The sequence below is a fragment of the Myodes glareolus genome, chromosome 9, assembly GCF_982192425.1.
Source record: "Myodes glareolus chromosome 9, mMyoGla1.1, whole genome shotgun sequence".
NCBI lineage: Eukaryota > Metazoa > Chordata > Mammalia > Rodentia > Cricetidae > Myodes > Myodes glareolus.
The window spans coordinates 106,647,058-106,664,229 of NC_142034.1; the positions used below are offsets into that span (position 1 = coordinate 106,647,058).

A 17,172-nucleotide genomic window follows, 5' to 3' on the forward strand; every position below is an offset into this window, starting at 1 on the left:
AGGTCTTTGTTTCCAAATATAGTCACATTCTTAAGTACCAAGAGTTATGGTTTCAATGTATAAATCAGGCTAGGAGACAATTCAGCTTATAAAAATAACTTATAGTTAGGAACAATCTTAGAGAACTGGTCTATGGTTCAGAATGAAGTAAACCAGCAGGGCAGCAGCTCAGGGTGAGAGAAAGGGACTTTCTGGCACCTACTTAAGTTAGATCAGCATGTCAATGGGTAACTCTATTACAACAGTTCCTACTTCCTTGTTTGGATAATTGTACCATGGTTATGCAAGATGTGAACACGTGGGGAGGTTTGAGGAGAGAGTATGCGGTGGCTGGGCACTGTGGCACCACCCTGTAACCTTAGCTGGAGGATTAGGAAGATGAGGCTAGGTTACATGAGCCCTGGACTCAAACAAAACAAAACAAATGATCAAAGGTATATGGGAATTCTTTGTATTTTTTGTTTTTGTTTTCTTCAAATGGCATCTTGTTATATAGTCTAGGGCGGCCTCAGCAGCTCCTATTCCAAGTACAGGAATGACAAGGTCTGCCATCACACCCAGCTTCCTTTGTATAATTTTGCTACATATTTTGAAATCTGGAATTATTTCAAAATTAAATCACTGAGTTAGTGAGAGAATTTAAAAGATTAAGGCACTTGTCTCCAAGTCTGACTGCCTGAATTTAATCCCCAGGATTTACAAAGTGGAAGGAGAGAACTGACCTCCACCACTCGAGGACCCAAGTTTAATTTCAGCACCCACATGGCAGTTAATGATGATGTATGTAACTCTGTAGAAACTTGGCATGATATTAATGTACAGACAAAGCACACATACACTAAAAATAAAAATTAAAAATATAAATAAAAGAAAATATCCTTTAAAAGGAGCTAGATTTTTTTAAAGAAAGAAAAAAAATAATATGTTGAACAAACAGAAGACAGGAGCGATACTGAATGAGAGACTGACTATCAAGGAAGGAGGAACAGGCAAGAAAAGGCATGGGTCAAATGAGTTGCAGAACGTCAGAGTTTCTATCTGCTGCCCATACGCCCAATTACCTTTGCTTTTGGAGCTGGTACTATGAGTCTCCAAACCTGTTTTGGGGTGGCAGGAGTCACTGAGACACAAGTTGAAGTGGGGAAAGTAATCGATACATCATCCAGTACTATTTCATTCATGAAATGTCTCAGCCTAACCTTTGACATTTAGCAACGAATTGTGTGCTAAAAGAATGAATTCCCTGCATACAAGCGCCTCAAGTACATTGACACTTTGGTAGCAGAGCTAGCTTGCATTCTTCATTTTTATTGCAATAGTGGGGAACTGAAGCCGGGGCTTTCTGCTAAGTAATCACTACTACAGAGCTTGGTTTCAGCCCCACATCTTTAGAAATAGGATTTACGTGTCACAAAATTTAAGTCCACTTTAAATTGGATCTTGTGGCCCAAACCTGGAATCCCAGAACATGGGAAGTAGAGGCAGGAGAATGGGAGTTGAAAGTCGTCCTCAGCTAAATATGGAGTTGGGTCTCAGTTTGAAACACATGAGATCCCATTTCAAACAAACAAACAAATCCCGACTTTAAAGTGTAGAAGCCACTGGTTTTTGGCATATTCACAAAGTCTGTGAGGTCATCCCCGGTCATCCCCAGTGGCAGCCACAGTTCTTACAAGGCCCGGCCTTTGGGAATGACAGTTCTGCTTTCTGTCTGAGCGCCTCTCCTTCTTGAGATTTCTTGTAAATTGTCCAAACCGGGTGGACCCCTTTTGCCACAGAGGCTCCGCCCTCCCGGTGGCCAATCGTGACGGGATTGGGCACGCAGGTTGGGTGTGCATAGTGGTGTCCAATCGCCCTGGTGCCTGAGGCTCAGTCAGGTGTGCAGGAGCGGAAGGCACCCTGGGCGGTATGGCGAGTTGGTGGCGTGTGTTTCCACGCGCCGCGCGGCGCTATCCGTGGCCCACTAATGTGCTGCTCTACGCCGGCCTCTTCTCGGCGGGTGATGCGCTGCAGCAGCGGCTGCGGGGAGGCCCGGCCGACTGGAGCCAGACGCGCCGCGTGGCCACTCTGGCCATAACCTTTCACGGCAACTTCAACTACGTGTGGCTGCGTCTTCTGGAGCGCGCGCTGCCGGGCCGCGCGCCGCGCACAGTCCTGGCCAAGGTGCTGTGCGACCAGACTGTCGGTGGGCCCATTGTCCTGTCGGCCTTCTACGTCGGTGAGGGGCCAAGGCGGAGATCGGAGTCTGGGATTGGGGCACACAGGCCCGGCAGGAGGCTCGGGGAGTGGGGAAGACTGGGGACCGCGGAGACCGGAGATCAGAAACCACTGGGGCTGAGGCAGGAGATGACATCTGCTGCCAGGGAACCAGGGCTGGAACGAGGCCTTGAAGCAACGACAGGAGGACTGGATATTAGGGGATTTTAGGTTTCCGTGAGGAAGAATTTGGGGGCTGCTGGCCAGAAAACTGGAGATCTACCGTGCCAGGGATTCAGGGGGATGGTGTCAGAGCTGAGATGCTAAGGTGTGCAAGAGTGAGTGAGTGTGGGGTCTATGTTCCTCTGGAAAAGGATACATCCAAAAGACTCTGGCTTAGCTAATCTCCTAGTAGCTGCATCCTTGTGCTCTACCTGTTCTGGGAAAAACCACACAGCCAATACACCAATTCAAAGATGAGGAGATCGGTGACTCTGGGGGCAGAGTGGGTGGGACCCGAGATTATAGAAAAGTCTTAATCTTGCTTGGGCAACAAGAATTCCCTGAGGTGAGGGGCGGGGGTCACAGGGAGAATGGGAGGGGGTTGTGTACCTGAGGAGTTCTCTTCGTGCTGGACTGGATGGCTTGACCCTTGGAAGCCTATACTTACTACAGCTTGGTGCAGTGACAAAGGGGTTAGTCACGTCCTGCAACTTGACAGGCTAGATTCCTATTGGATCTCTGAGATATCACAATAGTAAGGTAATACTAATACAATAATAAGGCGGATACTCTCACAATTCCCATGCATGTTATAGAATGAGGAGACATGAATGGAGGGATTTGGAAGTTCACCAGAAGACAGCATAATCCAGGCTTCAGCCATGTTCTTCATCTTAATGTTGGTAGTCATAGTAGGAATCTAGGAAATGATGTTATCCCAGGGTGTGGGAGACACCTATGGTGAAGGCCTGAGGCTTTCTGATACATCACCTGCCGGGATTTTTGCTGCGTCTTGATTCCAGATGTGTGATTCAATCTCCCTCCTTCATGTTCCAGTGAAGGGGAGCATGAGCGGGGGCTGGGAGTTAAAGATGCTCCTTCAAAACTGATAGTCAGGGGCTGCACCTGGACGGGTTTGCTGCTCACCTCACTAAGCACTTTTTTAGACAAAGCCACGCTGTGTAGTGTTTATGGCAGTCCTCCTGCCTCAGCCTCTTGCTTGCTAGTTTTACAGTGCCACCATGACTAACTAGCTGTCTTTTCCTCCTACCAGTTAATTGTAAGGTGGGTCAAGTGATGTGCTGATGTAAGGACTTAGCACTAACTGGGTAAGCAGGTCACAGTACTGGTTGCTGGGTTCTGTCTCTTGTAATTGACAACAACACACTCTTATTTCCACCCCCATCCCCCTAAGTGCAGAGTCAGAATTTTTTAATTAATTTATTTATTTGTTTATAAAAATTTCCACTTCCTCCCCTCCTCCCCATACCCTCCCATTCCCCCCACTCCCTCTCCCCCCCCACTCCCTCTCCTCCTCCCTCTCCAGTCCTAAGAGCAGTCAGGGTTTCCTGTCCTGTGGGAAGGTCAAGTTCCTCCAGGTCTAGGAAGGTGAGCATCCAAACAGACTAGGATCCCAGAAAGCCAGTACATGCAGACAAAACAAGACCCAGTGCCATTGTCAATGGCTTCTCAGTCAGCTCCCATGTCAGTCACATTTAGAGACTCCGGTTTGATCACATGCTCGTTCAGTCCCAGTCCAGCTGGCCTTGGTGAGCTCTCATTTGATCAGTCCCAAAATTTTTAAGGGTTGTTTTTACACACCTTTAAAAGTAAGGTTCTGGCTCTATTTCTTGAATGTTAAACTCTGGTTAGAATATACTGATGGGAAATTTGTAGTTGCTGGAATGTCCAAGGCCCAGTAGTTTTTATCTTTAAAGGAATGAAGTTAGGGTGAGAGTGTGGCAGTGTAACTCAGTGGTAGAGCATGGGCTTAACCATGGTGGAGGCCCCAGGTTTAATCCCAGCACAACTAAAGAAGAACAAAAGAAAGGAAGGAGAAGAAAACTGGGAAAGGTTAATTTTTGTTGTTGTTGTTGTTTCCAAAGTTGGTGCCCGGGCTGCAACTCAGTTGGTAGAGGGCTTGGACTCTGGACTCTGCTCCCAGCAACACATGCCTGGGAATGGTGGTTCCCATCTGTAGCTTTCCAACACGCGAGAGGCAGAGACAGAGGATCAAATCATCTTTGCTTATCTAATAGTGAGTTTGAGACCAACCTTTGATACTTGAAGTCCTGTCTCACAAAACAACAAATTAGCTAGGGGCTCACACTTTTAATCCCAGCACTCAGAGGCAGAAACAGGTGGATCTCTGTGAGTTCGGGGCAAGCCTGGTCTGCAGAGTGAGTTCCAGGACAACCAGGGCTATATAGAGAGGGGAAAAGAAAGGACTGGAGAGATGACTCAGCAGTTAAGAACACTTGTTCTTGCAAAAGACCAGGCTTCAATTTCCAGCACCCACATTGTGGCTTGCAACCTTATCCACAGTGTGTGGTATCCATACATGTGAGGAAAGACACCTGCTACTAACCCTGACAACTGTGGAGCCCTCAGGGTGGGCAGAGAACTGACCTCAGCAGTTGTTCTTTGGCCTCCACACTTGGGCAGTGACAAATGCAAACACACAAGTAAATAAACAAATAAATGTAAAATAAACATAACCTGGAAAGACACCAGCAAGCTTGTCATCCAATGCTAGCTTTAGTTTGCGTTTTGTGGATTCTTCGTTTAGGTAAAGAATCATTCTGCTGTAACTTTTATACCTGGCTATTCTTACTTCCTACTTGGTGTTCCTTTAAATTTAGTTTTAAAACAGAGATATTTCTGTTTTTCTGTTGAGTCAACAGTCACATAGTGAATGATTGGAGTTGGCTGTGCCTGGATGCTGTTGGGATGAGAAACTTGACCGCTGTTAGACAGTGGCCATTCTACTTCTGAAGTCCTGGTATGTTTCTGTAAATAGGCATGAGCATTCTTCAGGGAAAGGATGACATATTTTTGGACCTGAAGCAAAAATTCTGGAATACATATAAGGTAAGACTAGCTTTTGAAAATATAATCGTATCTTTTAAAATATTTTTAACATTAAAGAAGAAGGCTCCGTGGGTAAAGGAGTTGCTGCCCAGCCTGAAGACCTGCCTTCTGCCCCTGGACTTCCATGGCGATTCTCACAGTTGTCCTTGAACTTCCCCCACAGTGACGTGATTTATCTAGTGGAATGATGGGGCTTAGGAGTGTGGAAGTCAGAGGTCCACTTGTGGGCGATCTCTCCTTCACTGTGTGGATCCCAGAGGTTGAAGTCAGGTCCTGAGACTTAGCAGCAAGCTCCTTTACCCACTGAGCCATCCTGCTAGCCCACCTAGTTTTTCTTTCAGTCTCTTCTTCCCTCTTCTCCCTTTCCCTTCCTTTTCTTTCTGCTTTTTTATTTCCTCCCTTCCACTCTTTTTTTCTTTCCCTACTTCCCTCTTTCCGTTCTTGAACACTGATCTCTATAAGTTGACCAGACTGGCATTCAGTTCACTGTAGCTCTGACAGCCCTCACTCTGCTGATTCTCCTGGGACCTCAGCCTCTGGAGGAGATGGATCGCAGGTTTATACCACCAGGACAGACTCCAAACAACTATGATTAAGTTAGACTTAACTTTGGCTGATCTGGGAATCCAATATTTCAAAAAAGCATTGTCTCAATTTTGTGACATTTTGTTTTGTTTTAATGAAAATGGGTATCTCATGATGTCGCCCAAACTGGTTTACAACTTTTGGGCTCAAGCAGCCTTCCTACCTCAGCCTCCCAAGTAACTGAGACTGTTAGGTTGGTGCATCTGCTTCGCGGGGACAGGAAGTAAACACTGTCGCTGCATTCAGGCAGGTGTTCACGATGATTTCTGACTTCATTAGATTTGTTCTGGTCAGCAATCACATTTATTCAATAGGTTTCCAAACCTATTTGCAAAACAGGAATTGTGGGCTGTGGGCCGTCAAGGCATTGTCCCCACTGCTGGTGCAGCGATGTGTGTTCCGCTGGTCCTGTGAAAGAGCCTTCTCCATGTCACAAAGGTGTTTCCCAGACTTATTCCTAGTGAGGCAAATCTACTGCTGTGTTCTTTCTTCAGGACAAAAGTCTATGTTGCTGTTGAGCCAACACTACCCATGCATTCAGTGAGGGCTTGTTGTCTTCAGGCCTGACAAAGTCAGTGACATTTCTCAGCTTTGACCCAGCACTAGACTGATTCAATTAATAATAACAATCAGATAGATAAATTTCAAAATCCCAAAATATATCCCTAATGTCTTTACTTGTACTTAGTCTCTGTCTGGGGTAGAGCACCTTAGCAGTGCTGAGGGTAGAGCTATAGCTTGGAGGTAGAAGTGTTTGTTTAGTGGAGGGATTCTCAGTTTAAAGACACAAAAGTGAAGACAATATGAAGCCACATTGAACTGTCACTTGCAGTGTTTCTATCGTCTTCTGGTGGATGGATCTGAGCCCAGAACCAGCAATGTCCATTTGATGATTGAAGGTAGACTGGAGATCTGAAGCCAGAGAACCCCAGAGTCCCTATAGTTAGGGACATTTCCTGCAAGGAAGGGGTTTAGAACTCTTGCTACTTCTCTTGGGTTAGAAATTGTGCTTCTACAGCAACTTTGGAATGTGACTTCCTTGTCATTTATTTTAGAAGGGAGTGAGGTTTCCCATTATATCAGATTCAAGAGAGATACATACATATGACATGTTTTATTAATTTAAACATTTATTGATTTTATTGTTTGTTTTGAAACAAGGTCTCACTGTGTAGCCCAGGCTGGCCCAAACCTACTCTGTACTCAAGACTGGTCCCCAAATGTATAGTAATCCTTCCTCAGCCTCCTGAGTGCTGAGATTATAGGCGTTGTAGGCTACCACACTGAGCTGTATGTCAAATGTTAGAAAGAAGAGGCAGCAGAATTGGCAGTACAGGGCCTTGGTAATCTCTTCCCTTAGTACTGCCTTGGGTGCAAGACCTAGGATTCTTGGCATGTCTTATGTCTTTATTTCCTTTCTAACACTGGGATTAGATCCAGGTCCTCACATACATAACCTATCCCTCCTTACCTACCCCAGTCTATTATTGTTATTGTTGTTGAAATTATTGTCTTATGTAGCTAAGGCTATCCTTGAGCTCATTATGTAGCTGAGGATGACCTTGCATGCTGGGACTTGAACCCAGAGCTTTGTGAATGCGAGGCAAACATTCTCCCAACTGAACCATATCCTCAGCCCTATTTACTTTTTTTTTTTTCCCCAGTGGACCCCAAGCATGCTAGACGTGCATGCTACCACCGAGTTACACCAAGCTTTTTTTATCAATCATTTTTGAGGAAGGGGTCACTGAGTTTCCTAGGCAGTTGTAGAACTTGCAATCCTCCTGCTTCAGTCTCCCAAGTAACTGGGATCACAAATCTTCCAAGTAGTCTGAGCCTCTTTCCCCTCTATTCTCTTTCCCCTTCCATTTCCTTCCCTTCTATTCCCCCTTCCTTCACCTTCCCTCTTTCCTACAGTGCTGGGGCTATCATTCAGGGTCTTGTGCATGCTAGGTACCTGTGTACATCTTAACCTCTGCACCATTTCTGAGCTGCCCTGCTGTGCTGGGTACTGTGTGGTGAGTCTTCTTGGCCCTGGTGTTCACCAGGTGCCACTCAGCTCTGGACTGTGAGCAAGGGCCTGCTCTTTTGTCCCAGCCACTTCTTTATGGTGGGTATGTACTCTGGGGTTCTTCTTTATTGTGGGTATGTACTCTGGGGTTCTTTTCTTTTTCTTCTAGCAGTTTATAATTCATTGTGATGTTTAATTAATTTTGGTGCTCAAAAACATTCCAGAGTTGGGTAGTGGAAGGTCCTTCAAGTTGATTTCTGTGTTCCTGCAAAAAGACTCCTATCTTTCACACATACATACACATACATGCTCGTGCGTGCACACGTGCGCGCGCGTGCACACACACACACACACACACACACACACACAATACATACTCTACCTCCCAAGTGCTAGAATTAAAGATTTGCCAACTGGCTCATGTATATATTTTATTTTTTAATTTTATTTATTTTGATTTTTTCGAGACAGGGTTTCTCTGTAGCTTTGGAGCATGTCCTGGAACTAGCTCTTTTAGACCAGGCTGGCCTTGAACTCACAGAGATCCGCTTGCCTCTGCCTCCCAAGTGCTGCAATTAAAGGCATGCACCACCACTGCCTGACTCGTGTATATATATGTATATATATATACATATATATATGTATGTGTATATATATGTATTTATTTATTTATTATGTGTACAATATTCTGTCTGTGTGTATGCCCACAGGCCAGAAGAGGGCACCAGACCCCATTACAGATGGTTGTGAACCACCATGTGGTTGCTGGGAATTGAATTCAGGACCTTTGGAAGAGCAGGCAATGCTCTTAACCTCTGAGTCATCTCTCCAGCCCCCTTGTGTATATATTTTTAAAAATTAATTATTGTGGCTCTTACTTATAACCCCAGCACTCAGGAGGCTGAGGTAGGAAGACTACTATGAGTTTGAGACCAAGCTGAACTACAGAGCAAGACCCAATTACAAAAGCAAATAAATTTAAAAAAATGATTTTGAAAATTAAGATGTTGGCAAGATGACTCAGTAGGTAAGGGGGCTTGCCACCAGGTCTGAGAATCTGAGTTCAGTCTCAAAGACTTCTGCAAGTATCTTCTGACTTGCCTACCCCCCCCACACACACATGTGCACACGCACACACACACTAAATATATGTAAGAAAAAATTATGTAATGTCAGCTAATCTTGTTCTGCATTAGATAGGTTGGGTGCGTGTTGTTCCATAAAGAACTGTTTGGGACTGTGCAGTGGTGGTGCACACCTTTAATCCCAGCATTTAGCAGGCAGATCTCTGAGTTTGAGGCCAGCCTGGTCTACAAAGCAAGTTCCAGGACAGCCAAAGCTACACAGTGAAACTGTGTCTTGAAAAACAAAAACAAACAAACAAATAAGAACTGTTTGGATTAGCCAGGTGTGGTGGCACGCGCCTTTTTGTCCCAGCAGTGGGAGACAGAGGCCGGTGGATCTCTGTGAATTCTAAGCCAACCTGATTTATAGTATGGGCCAAACTCCAGGCCAACCAATGACACTATAGTGAGACCCTATCTCAGAAAAAAAATTCTTTTGGTTTGGAATATACTTTGAAGAATTCACTGATTAAAAACCATGTAATATATATATTATATTCTGATACTCACTTGGAAATTATAATATGTAAATACATGTGATTATTTTAAAGTGTCTATTGCTTCCAGAATTTCATGCTGACTTTTCATTCCACACTTATAACTAACAAAAGGTGTACTCAGTTACGAGCTGTGCCCTCAAGTCTCCACTTGCTCTATTCTCAAGATGTCAAGGAGTCTCCATTTAATCAGCTCAGAGTGCAATCCAGACTTTGCTGGGCAGCCTACATGCCTGACATTTCTTAGTGTCTTATAGAATGAACTATGTGTTTGTTTTGTAACTAGACAGCATTCTAATGAGGGCTTTCTTTATTCCAGAGTGGTCTGATGTACTGGCCCTTTGTGCAGGTGAGTGCCAAGCTGTAGAGAATCCGGGTCTGGGGGCTGGAGAGATGGCTCAGCTGTGAAAGGCTAGGCTCACAACCAATAGTATAAGAGAATCTGGGGCTGGGCCTTGGCTCTATGGGAGAGCATTTGCCTGTCATGTGCTGGGTCAAAAGGTCAGTTCCTGGCATGGAATATAAACAAAATCGCAAACAAACTGTTACCTATGCATTCCTAACAGACTCTTTCTACATTACAGCTGACCAACTTCAGCCTGGTTCCTGTGCACTGGAGAACAGCGTATTCAGGACTGTGCGGTTTCCTCTGGGCCACCTTCCTGTGCTTTTCCCAGCAGAGCGGTGATGGCACAGTGAAGTCCGTGTTCATCTTCTTTCTCAGGAAGGAGGCGAGTGACAGGCCTCCAGAGGAGTGAGGAGTCCAGGACTCCTGCAAAGACTCAGTTTTGTTTCTCCATTGCTCTCGGTCACCTGCAGCAGGCCTGCTTCACCAATCAGTTATTATGGGCTCTGTCATGAAGAATTCCTTTTCCATAGGCCCACTTGTTTTGAAATTATCGATGACTTTTTAACTGTCATCCAAACCTTTCCCATTCATTCCAGCTTGAAAGTCTTCCTTCCGTGTTCTCACATCTCTAGTGCTTTGGCTAAAATTACAAGTGACAGGTGACATTTTGAAGTTATTACTATTTCTATTCTAATACTATAAGGCCAGTTGAGTTTTAAGAAACCTCCAGTTTTGATTGTTTATATTTCTAGCCTAAACTCTCGGACTATTTCCTACACGTCAGGATCAAATTGCCATTGGTCCTTATAGTTCAGTTCCTATCTACATAGAGTTCAGTGAAGACATTTGAATAATAAGCCTCCCCAGATACTCGATAATAATTCATTACATCAACACTGAAGTCTTCTTTCTTTCTTTCTTTCTTTCTTTCTTTCTTTCTTTCTTTCTTTCTTTCTTTCTTTCTTTCTTTCTTTCTTTCTTTTTTGAGGTAGAGTTTTTGTCCTGGAACTGGCCTTGAATTCACAGAGATCCACTTGCCTAAGTTGTTTAAGCAGATGCTTTTATCTTCAAAAAGAAACAGTGTTGGGCATCTTCTGGATAGAATATTTATTGTTACTATTTTTTTAAGATAGGGTCTCTCTTTGTGTAGCTCAGGCTACCCTGGAACTCACTGTGTACTCCAGGCTGGGCTTCAGCCTTACAAATGCTGAGATTATAGGCATGCGACATCTTGCCTTACTCTCCTGCTATTCTACCATCCAAGCACAACTATTTAATTGATATCTTCCAGCTTTGCAAAGAAAAAAAATGACCAACACACCCTAATTTCTACATATATGAAATAAAATATTTGATTTCTTAATTATAGTAAGTGAAAATTCTAGAAAACGAATTATTTCCTTCCTCTCTAAGGAATAATGCTAATCCATATTGTATTAGTGTACACAGTTTGCAATAGTCCTCTTGCCTCTGGGAGGATTACTTTTTCTAAATGCTGGGACTACAGACATGAGCCACTGTGCCTGACTTGTGTGTGTGTGGTACTAGGGATAGATCCCAAGGTCCTGCGCATGCAAGGCAAGCACTCTGTCACTAGCTGCATCCCAGGATGCTAATGGGATTCTTTCATAATTCAGTGCTTTAAAGTGAACACAAGAAACATCAGCCAGCCTTTCACATCTACTCAGCTTGTCTCGTCTCAGCCAGTCACCGTCAGTTTTCCGAAGTCTGTAAGGGAGGTGTGCTCCTCTCTGCTCGGGAGACTCGTGGAGGAGGATCACTCCAGCCCAGGAGTTCAAGACTGAACTGGACAAAACAGCAAGTCCCTGCTCCCAAACCACAAAGACAGACATTTCAGCAGTCTCGCTCACACATTGCCTATGGTTCTGTTGTCAATACCAGCGTACTTGACAAATGTTAAGATGTAAAACACTGACTTCTGAGTTTGTCTGGAGAATGTATATTTAAGATCATTTTTAGAATTCATACTTAAATTTCTAAGCAAATAATTTATATGGTTTGTGATATGTTGGTATAAATTATGAGCATGCACCTTCTAAGTGTCTAAGTTATTGAACTGTAACAGGTATTAATGCACTTGCATTAGGGCAGTAGTAAGAACAATTCTTGATGACTGTATGCTTTTGAAAGTTGGGTGGCTGTGGTGGTCTGCCTGCAATCTCAGTGCTCCAGAAGGTGGAAATGGGATTCTTTGGAGCAAGATAGCTTAAGCTTGGTCAGCTGAATGGAATCCATGAACTCAGGGTTCAGTCGGAGTTATTGTATCAATGTAGTGTTTGAATGAGAGTGGCTCATGGATTTGAATGCTTACTCATCCGGGAGGGGCACTCTTTGAAAGGATTAGGAGGCATGGCCTAAGAGCGGGCGTGGCCTAGAGGAGGAAGTGTGTCACTGGGGGTGGGATTTGGGGTTTCTGAAGCCCAAGTCAGGTCCAGTGTCTCTCTCTTCCTGTTGTTTGTGGATCCAGATATAGGACTCTCAGCGACTTCTTCAGCACCATGTCTGCCTGCATGCCACCATGCTTCCCACCTTGATGCTGGAGGGTGCAGGCAAAAGCACGTTGGCCCAAATACTGTCATTTTGACTTTAGACTCCATTTTACCTGCAAGGTGAAATAAAGTTCAGGTTTCCAAGCCCTAGGGGAGCTGAGAACTTTCCAATGGCTGACCCACCTCCTCCCTAAACCACAGAAACCTGTGTTTTGTGGTTGTGCACCTTTAGCTTTAGAAACATTGTGGCTGTTCCTAACAACAGAAAGAACAAATGAATCTGACTGATTGGACTGAAAGCCTTGCATTGTATATTAATTTACAATGATGGAAGTTCCTAATCCTGATTGGTGGAAATTGTAACTGTAACTTGGCAACAAATATTTGTGATTTCACTGCATATATTATTTTTTCCACTACTACCCCAGCTTAGTGCTGTCAGGAGAGTCCTTGTCCTGCAGCCCTGATCAGTCAGCTTATGTGGTGATTTAATAAAATCTTTGGAACCTGTAAGTGCAGTCTCTTTCCTTCTTCATGGAGCATAATGGGCTAAGTGTAGCACAATTATGGACCAAACCTCTGGAACTGTAAGCAAGCACTAAGCCCCAATTAAATACTTTTTTTCTTTCTTTCTTTCTTTCTTTCTTTCTTTCTTTCTTTCTTTCTTTCTTTTTTGTTTGTTTTTTGTTTTTCAAGACAAGGTTTCTCTGTAGCTTTGGAGCCTGTCCTGGAACTAGCTCTTGTAGACCAAGCTGGCCTTGAACTCACAGAGATCCACCTGCTTCTGCCTCCTGAGTGCTGGGATTAAAGGCATGTGCCATAACTGCCCAGCAAATGTTTTCCTTTAGAAGGGCTGCTGTGGGCATGGTGTCTCTTCATAGCAATACAATGGCTAAGTCAATTAGCAATGTGGAGAGGGATCAAAGAAAGATATCATATGTCAACTTTTGGCCTCCATGTGCACACACATACCTGTGAATGTCCATACACATATATGCTGTGGGAGCTCCTTCCGCTCCTTCAGCCAATAGCTGCTGAGATATATATGCATACTATCTTCACATACATACACACAAATATATGTAAATAGTTATAATATATGTAATATGTGTAAATATATAGACACTGGATGTACTTAGGGAGTTGGGATGTAGCTCAGAGGCACAGCTTTTGCCCATGAGTCATTCAAAGAAGGAGAGGAGTGAAGAAGAAACAGTGAACTGGGGCAGGGAAAGAGGGAAGAAAGACTAATATGATATTCTCTGGTCATTTCTCAACTTTGCAAAAATATATTGATTCTTTATAATGCCTTCGTAATTAAAAACTCTGTATAATTAGTACCTTATTGGTCATTTTCATTTGAGTGAAAACTAACAGGTTACTGTCATATCTATATCATAGTACGGCGAGAATTAGACCATTTGAGAGCTGGTGAAAAAAATTTTAAATAATCTTTATTTTACGCACATTGGTGTTTGCCTGCATGTATATTTGCGTGAGGGTGTCAAATCTTGGAGTTATAGGCAATACAGTTGTTAGCTGCCGTATGGGTGCTGGGAATTGAACCTGAGTCCTCTGGAAGAGTAGCTGATGCTCTTAACTGCTGAGCCATCTCTCTTCCCCCTTATGAAAATTTTTGTAAGAACTGATTTGAGAGCTTGTTTCAGTATTTCCATGTTTTTCTCAGTATGTGTTTGGTGGGTGATTTGGAGAGTGCTCTCTGCCTAGCAATCAGTGAAATTCGTCAGTTAGGGATGTGTTGTTCTTTGGGAAAATTTAATTACTACCTGATCTGTAGCAGAAGAAACCATTTGATGACTAAAAGTAATTAGAGATGCTTGATTGGTATGGTGGCTCACCCCTGTCAGTCATAACAGCAGGGAGACACAGGCAGGAGGACTAGAAGTACAAGGTCATCCTCAGCAAGTTCAAGGACAGCTTGGGCTATCTGAGCACTGTCTGAAAGACAAAGTAAAAACAAAACAAAATCCAAATTAGAAAAGTAAAGAAATAAAGGAAAGGAGAGGCTGGAGAAATGGCTTCTGGTTAAGAGCTTTAGCTGCTGTTGCAGAGGACAGCCGTGGGCTTGGTCCCCAGCTTCAACATGGCAGCTCAAAACCTCCTGTAACTCCAGTTGCAGGGGATCCAACACCCTTTGGGCTTTTCAGGAATCAAACATGCACACAACACACTCATACAGATAAAATTTAAATAAATTTTTAAAAAATCTCTGAGAAAGAGATTAGGTGTGCTAGTCAGATTTCTGAGTTCAAGGCCAGCCTGCTCTACATTGTGAGTTCCAGGTCAGTCAAGGCTATAAAGTGAGACCAAGAAGCTACAGTTACTAAAACTTATGGTTACAGTATAAAGAGAAAACACTTTAACATTCTAGTATTTTACAAATAATTGTCACTTTTGTTTTTAATGATTTGTGGAGGGAAATCTTTTCCATTTCCTTTACATTAAAACCCAGAGTTAAATAAAGAAAATTAACTTCTGCCTTTGAAGTGTATCTAAACAGGGCCTTCACATTAATTATGTGACTGCACTGGGCCAATTTAAATGTATCTCTTCTATAGACATAGATGACTCAAGGCACAGTTCCTAAGTCATATTTCCTTCTGATTGCCTTGATTATTTCTTTTCTTCTAAAGACAATCATCCTGCAGGATTCATTGCAAGCTATAAAAAAATTACTATTTTTTCTATAAGGACAATTTACTTTTAGCTCACTTGAATTTTATGTACATTTCTACAGTGTTTGCCAAAACACATTATGTCTAGAACATACTTAACATACTTAACATAGGCAGCTTTTGTTTGCAATTAGCTTCATTGTTGTTTTTTATTTTTTTTAACTCTTTTGGTCTTTGGGGGATCACTACCCAGCTCTCAAAGAAATCACACAGAGGCTTGTTCTTTCTTATGAATGTCTGGCCTTAATGTGGCTTATTTCTAGCCAACTTTTTTTTTAACTTAAATTATCCAGTCTGCCTTTTGCCTCTGGGCTTTTATCTTTATGCTCTATACCTTTCTTTACTTCTTATTCTGTGGATTGCTGTCTAGCTTGGTGGCTGGCCCCTGGAGTCCTCCTCTCTTCTCCTTTTGCTCCTTGATCTTTTCCTCGCAGATTTCTCCTCCTTATTCTCTCTGCCTGCCAGCCCAGCCCTCTTTCCTTTCTCCTGCCTTGCAATTGGAAATTGGCCATTCAGCTCTTTATTAGTCCAATCAGGTGTTTTAGACAGGCAAAATAACACCGCTTCACAGAGTTAAACAAATGCAACATAAAAGAATGCAACACATCTTGGCATCACAAAATGAATGTTTCACAGCATAAACAAATGTAACACATCTTAACTAATATTCTACAACAGTTCATCTTGTGAGAGTGCTAAAAGGTTTCTGTTCCTGATTTTTTTTTTCAGACAGGCTTGCCCAGGTTGCCCTTAAAACTATATATCAGAGGTTCCTCTACTTATGTTCCTCAAGTCTCAGAGTTTACTCAGCGTATCTTAGAATCTGATGCCCCTGAAGTGTGTTGACTGGGTTTACTGAGGATGGTGGAGTTTCTGTCTCCATCACTTCTTTCCTCTGGTTGGTTCTAAGCCAGGACTGGTCTCTTTTTGTCTCCTGCCTTGATTTGAAGACAACTCTACCAACCCTCTCCTTCAGAAGCTCCTGGCTGTAGGTCCAAGGAATTCTGTTGTTTCCTGGGGATGACTTCCATGTTTTGGCCATATTCGCATACATTTCTGACTCTAACCAGCATGCTGGTCTTTAAGGGTTGAGTGAAATCTCAGTATCCTGGTCTTTCGTGGGTCATTGAACAATTCTTGTTCACATATGTCTGTAACATATACAGAGTAGATGTGAGTGATACTCACTAGCTTACATTTACACAGAATTCCTTAGAGGCCAGCAATGTGACTCACAAGGTAAACTTGGAAGTCACTGGAGCCCAATTCAAGATGGAAGGAGAGAATCAACTACTAAAAGTTGTCCGTTGATTGCCAAATGCGTATCACGGCACATGAGTCCCCCTACTCTATCTCACACACATTCATGCAATAACAAATTAATTTTTATTTATTTTGTTTTTCTGAGACAGGGTTTACTCTGTAGCTTTGGAGCCTGTCCTGGAACTAGCTCTTGTAGACCAGGCTGGGCTTGAATTCACAGAGATCCATTGCCTCTGCCTCCCGAGTGTTGGGATTAAAGGTGTGCACCGCCACAACCTGGCAAATTTTTAAAACTGCTTGTGAGGATAAAGATGCTTGCCAAGTTTGAATGAGTTTGATTTCTGAGATCCACACGGTAGAAGGAGAGAATTGGCTCTCACAGGTGACTTCAGACTTCTATCCAGGAGCAAACATATTAATAATAATAGTTATAGTAGTAATGATAATAAAAATAATAAAATAAATGCATAAATGCATAAATAAATGGAAAATGTTCTTTTAGGGATCCTGGAAATCATATGTCACTTGTCCTTCTTCTGTGTCTACTGCATGATAGACAGAAGACTGACATTCAGTCAAACAGCAATGTGATTTCCCCCAAACAAGAGAACTGGTTACTTTCCCGTTTGAATGGCTGGAATGAGCATGCTATGATCTCTGTAAATACTGAGGACTGAGCCTTAGTCCCTGTTGATTGATACTCCTTTTGGGACTGAGGTTCTCATCATATTTGATGATGATTTTTAGAAAAGGACTGAGTGTGACTGATTGTTCTCTGCCACGGACAAACACTGGTTAAGTCTCCACTGTGTCTGAATACTGCTGCTTCAGTCCTGTGATGAGCACTT

General features: G+C 43.1%; 1 protein-coding gene across 3 annotated transcripts; it reads left to right on the forward strand.

The window, feature by feature from the left end:
* Positions 1 to 1,801: 1,801 nt before the first annotated feature.
* Mpv17l (MPV17 mitochondrial inner membrane protein like) lies at positions 1,802 to 12,878 on the forward strand. Of its 3 annotated transcripts, XM_085694523.2 has the most exons (5): positions 1,802 to 2,218; positions 5,219 to 5,289; positions 6,707 to 6,773; positions 9,826 to 9,855; positions 10,231 to 12,878. In XM_085694523.2, the coding sequence occupies exons 1-5, from the start codon at positions 1,909 to 1,911 to the stop codon at positions 10,365 to 10,367; spliced, it is 615 nt and encodes a 204-aa protein (XP_085550649.1). In that variant the 5' UTR covers positions 1,802 to 1,908; the 3' UTR covers positions 10,368 to 12,878. The 3 variants fall into 3 exon arrangements, with proteins under 3 accessions (XP_085550649.1, XP_048289218.1, XP_048289219.1); XM_048433261.3 differs by lacking the exon at positions 6,707 to 6,773 and having other exon boundaries at positions 1,856 to 2,218; positions 10,091 to 12,878; XM_048433262.3 differs by lacking the exon at positions 6,707 to 6,773 and having other exon boundaries at positions 2,044 to 2,163; positions 10,091 to 12,878.
* The last annotated feature ends 4,294 nt before the right edge of the window (positions 12,879 to 17,172 follow it).

Excerpts from the sequence above, each read along its gene's own strand:
- Mpv17l (XM_085694523.2), top strand. The coding sequence starts at position 1,909 with ATGGCGAGTTGGTGGCGTGTGTTTCCACGCGCCGCGCGGCGCTATCCG. Across the intron at positions 2,219-5,218 it reads CCTGTCGGCCTTCTACGTCG|GCATGAGCATTCTTCAGGGA; the intron begins GTGAGGGGCCAA and ends TTCTGTAAATAG. Across the intron at positions 5,290-6,706 it reads AATTCTGGAATACATATAAG|TGTTTCTATCGTCTTCTGGT; the intron begins GTAAGACTAGCT and ends TGTCACTTGCAG.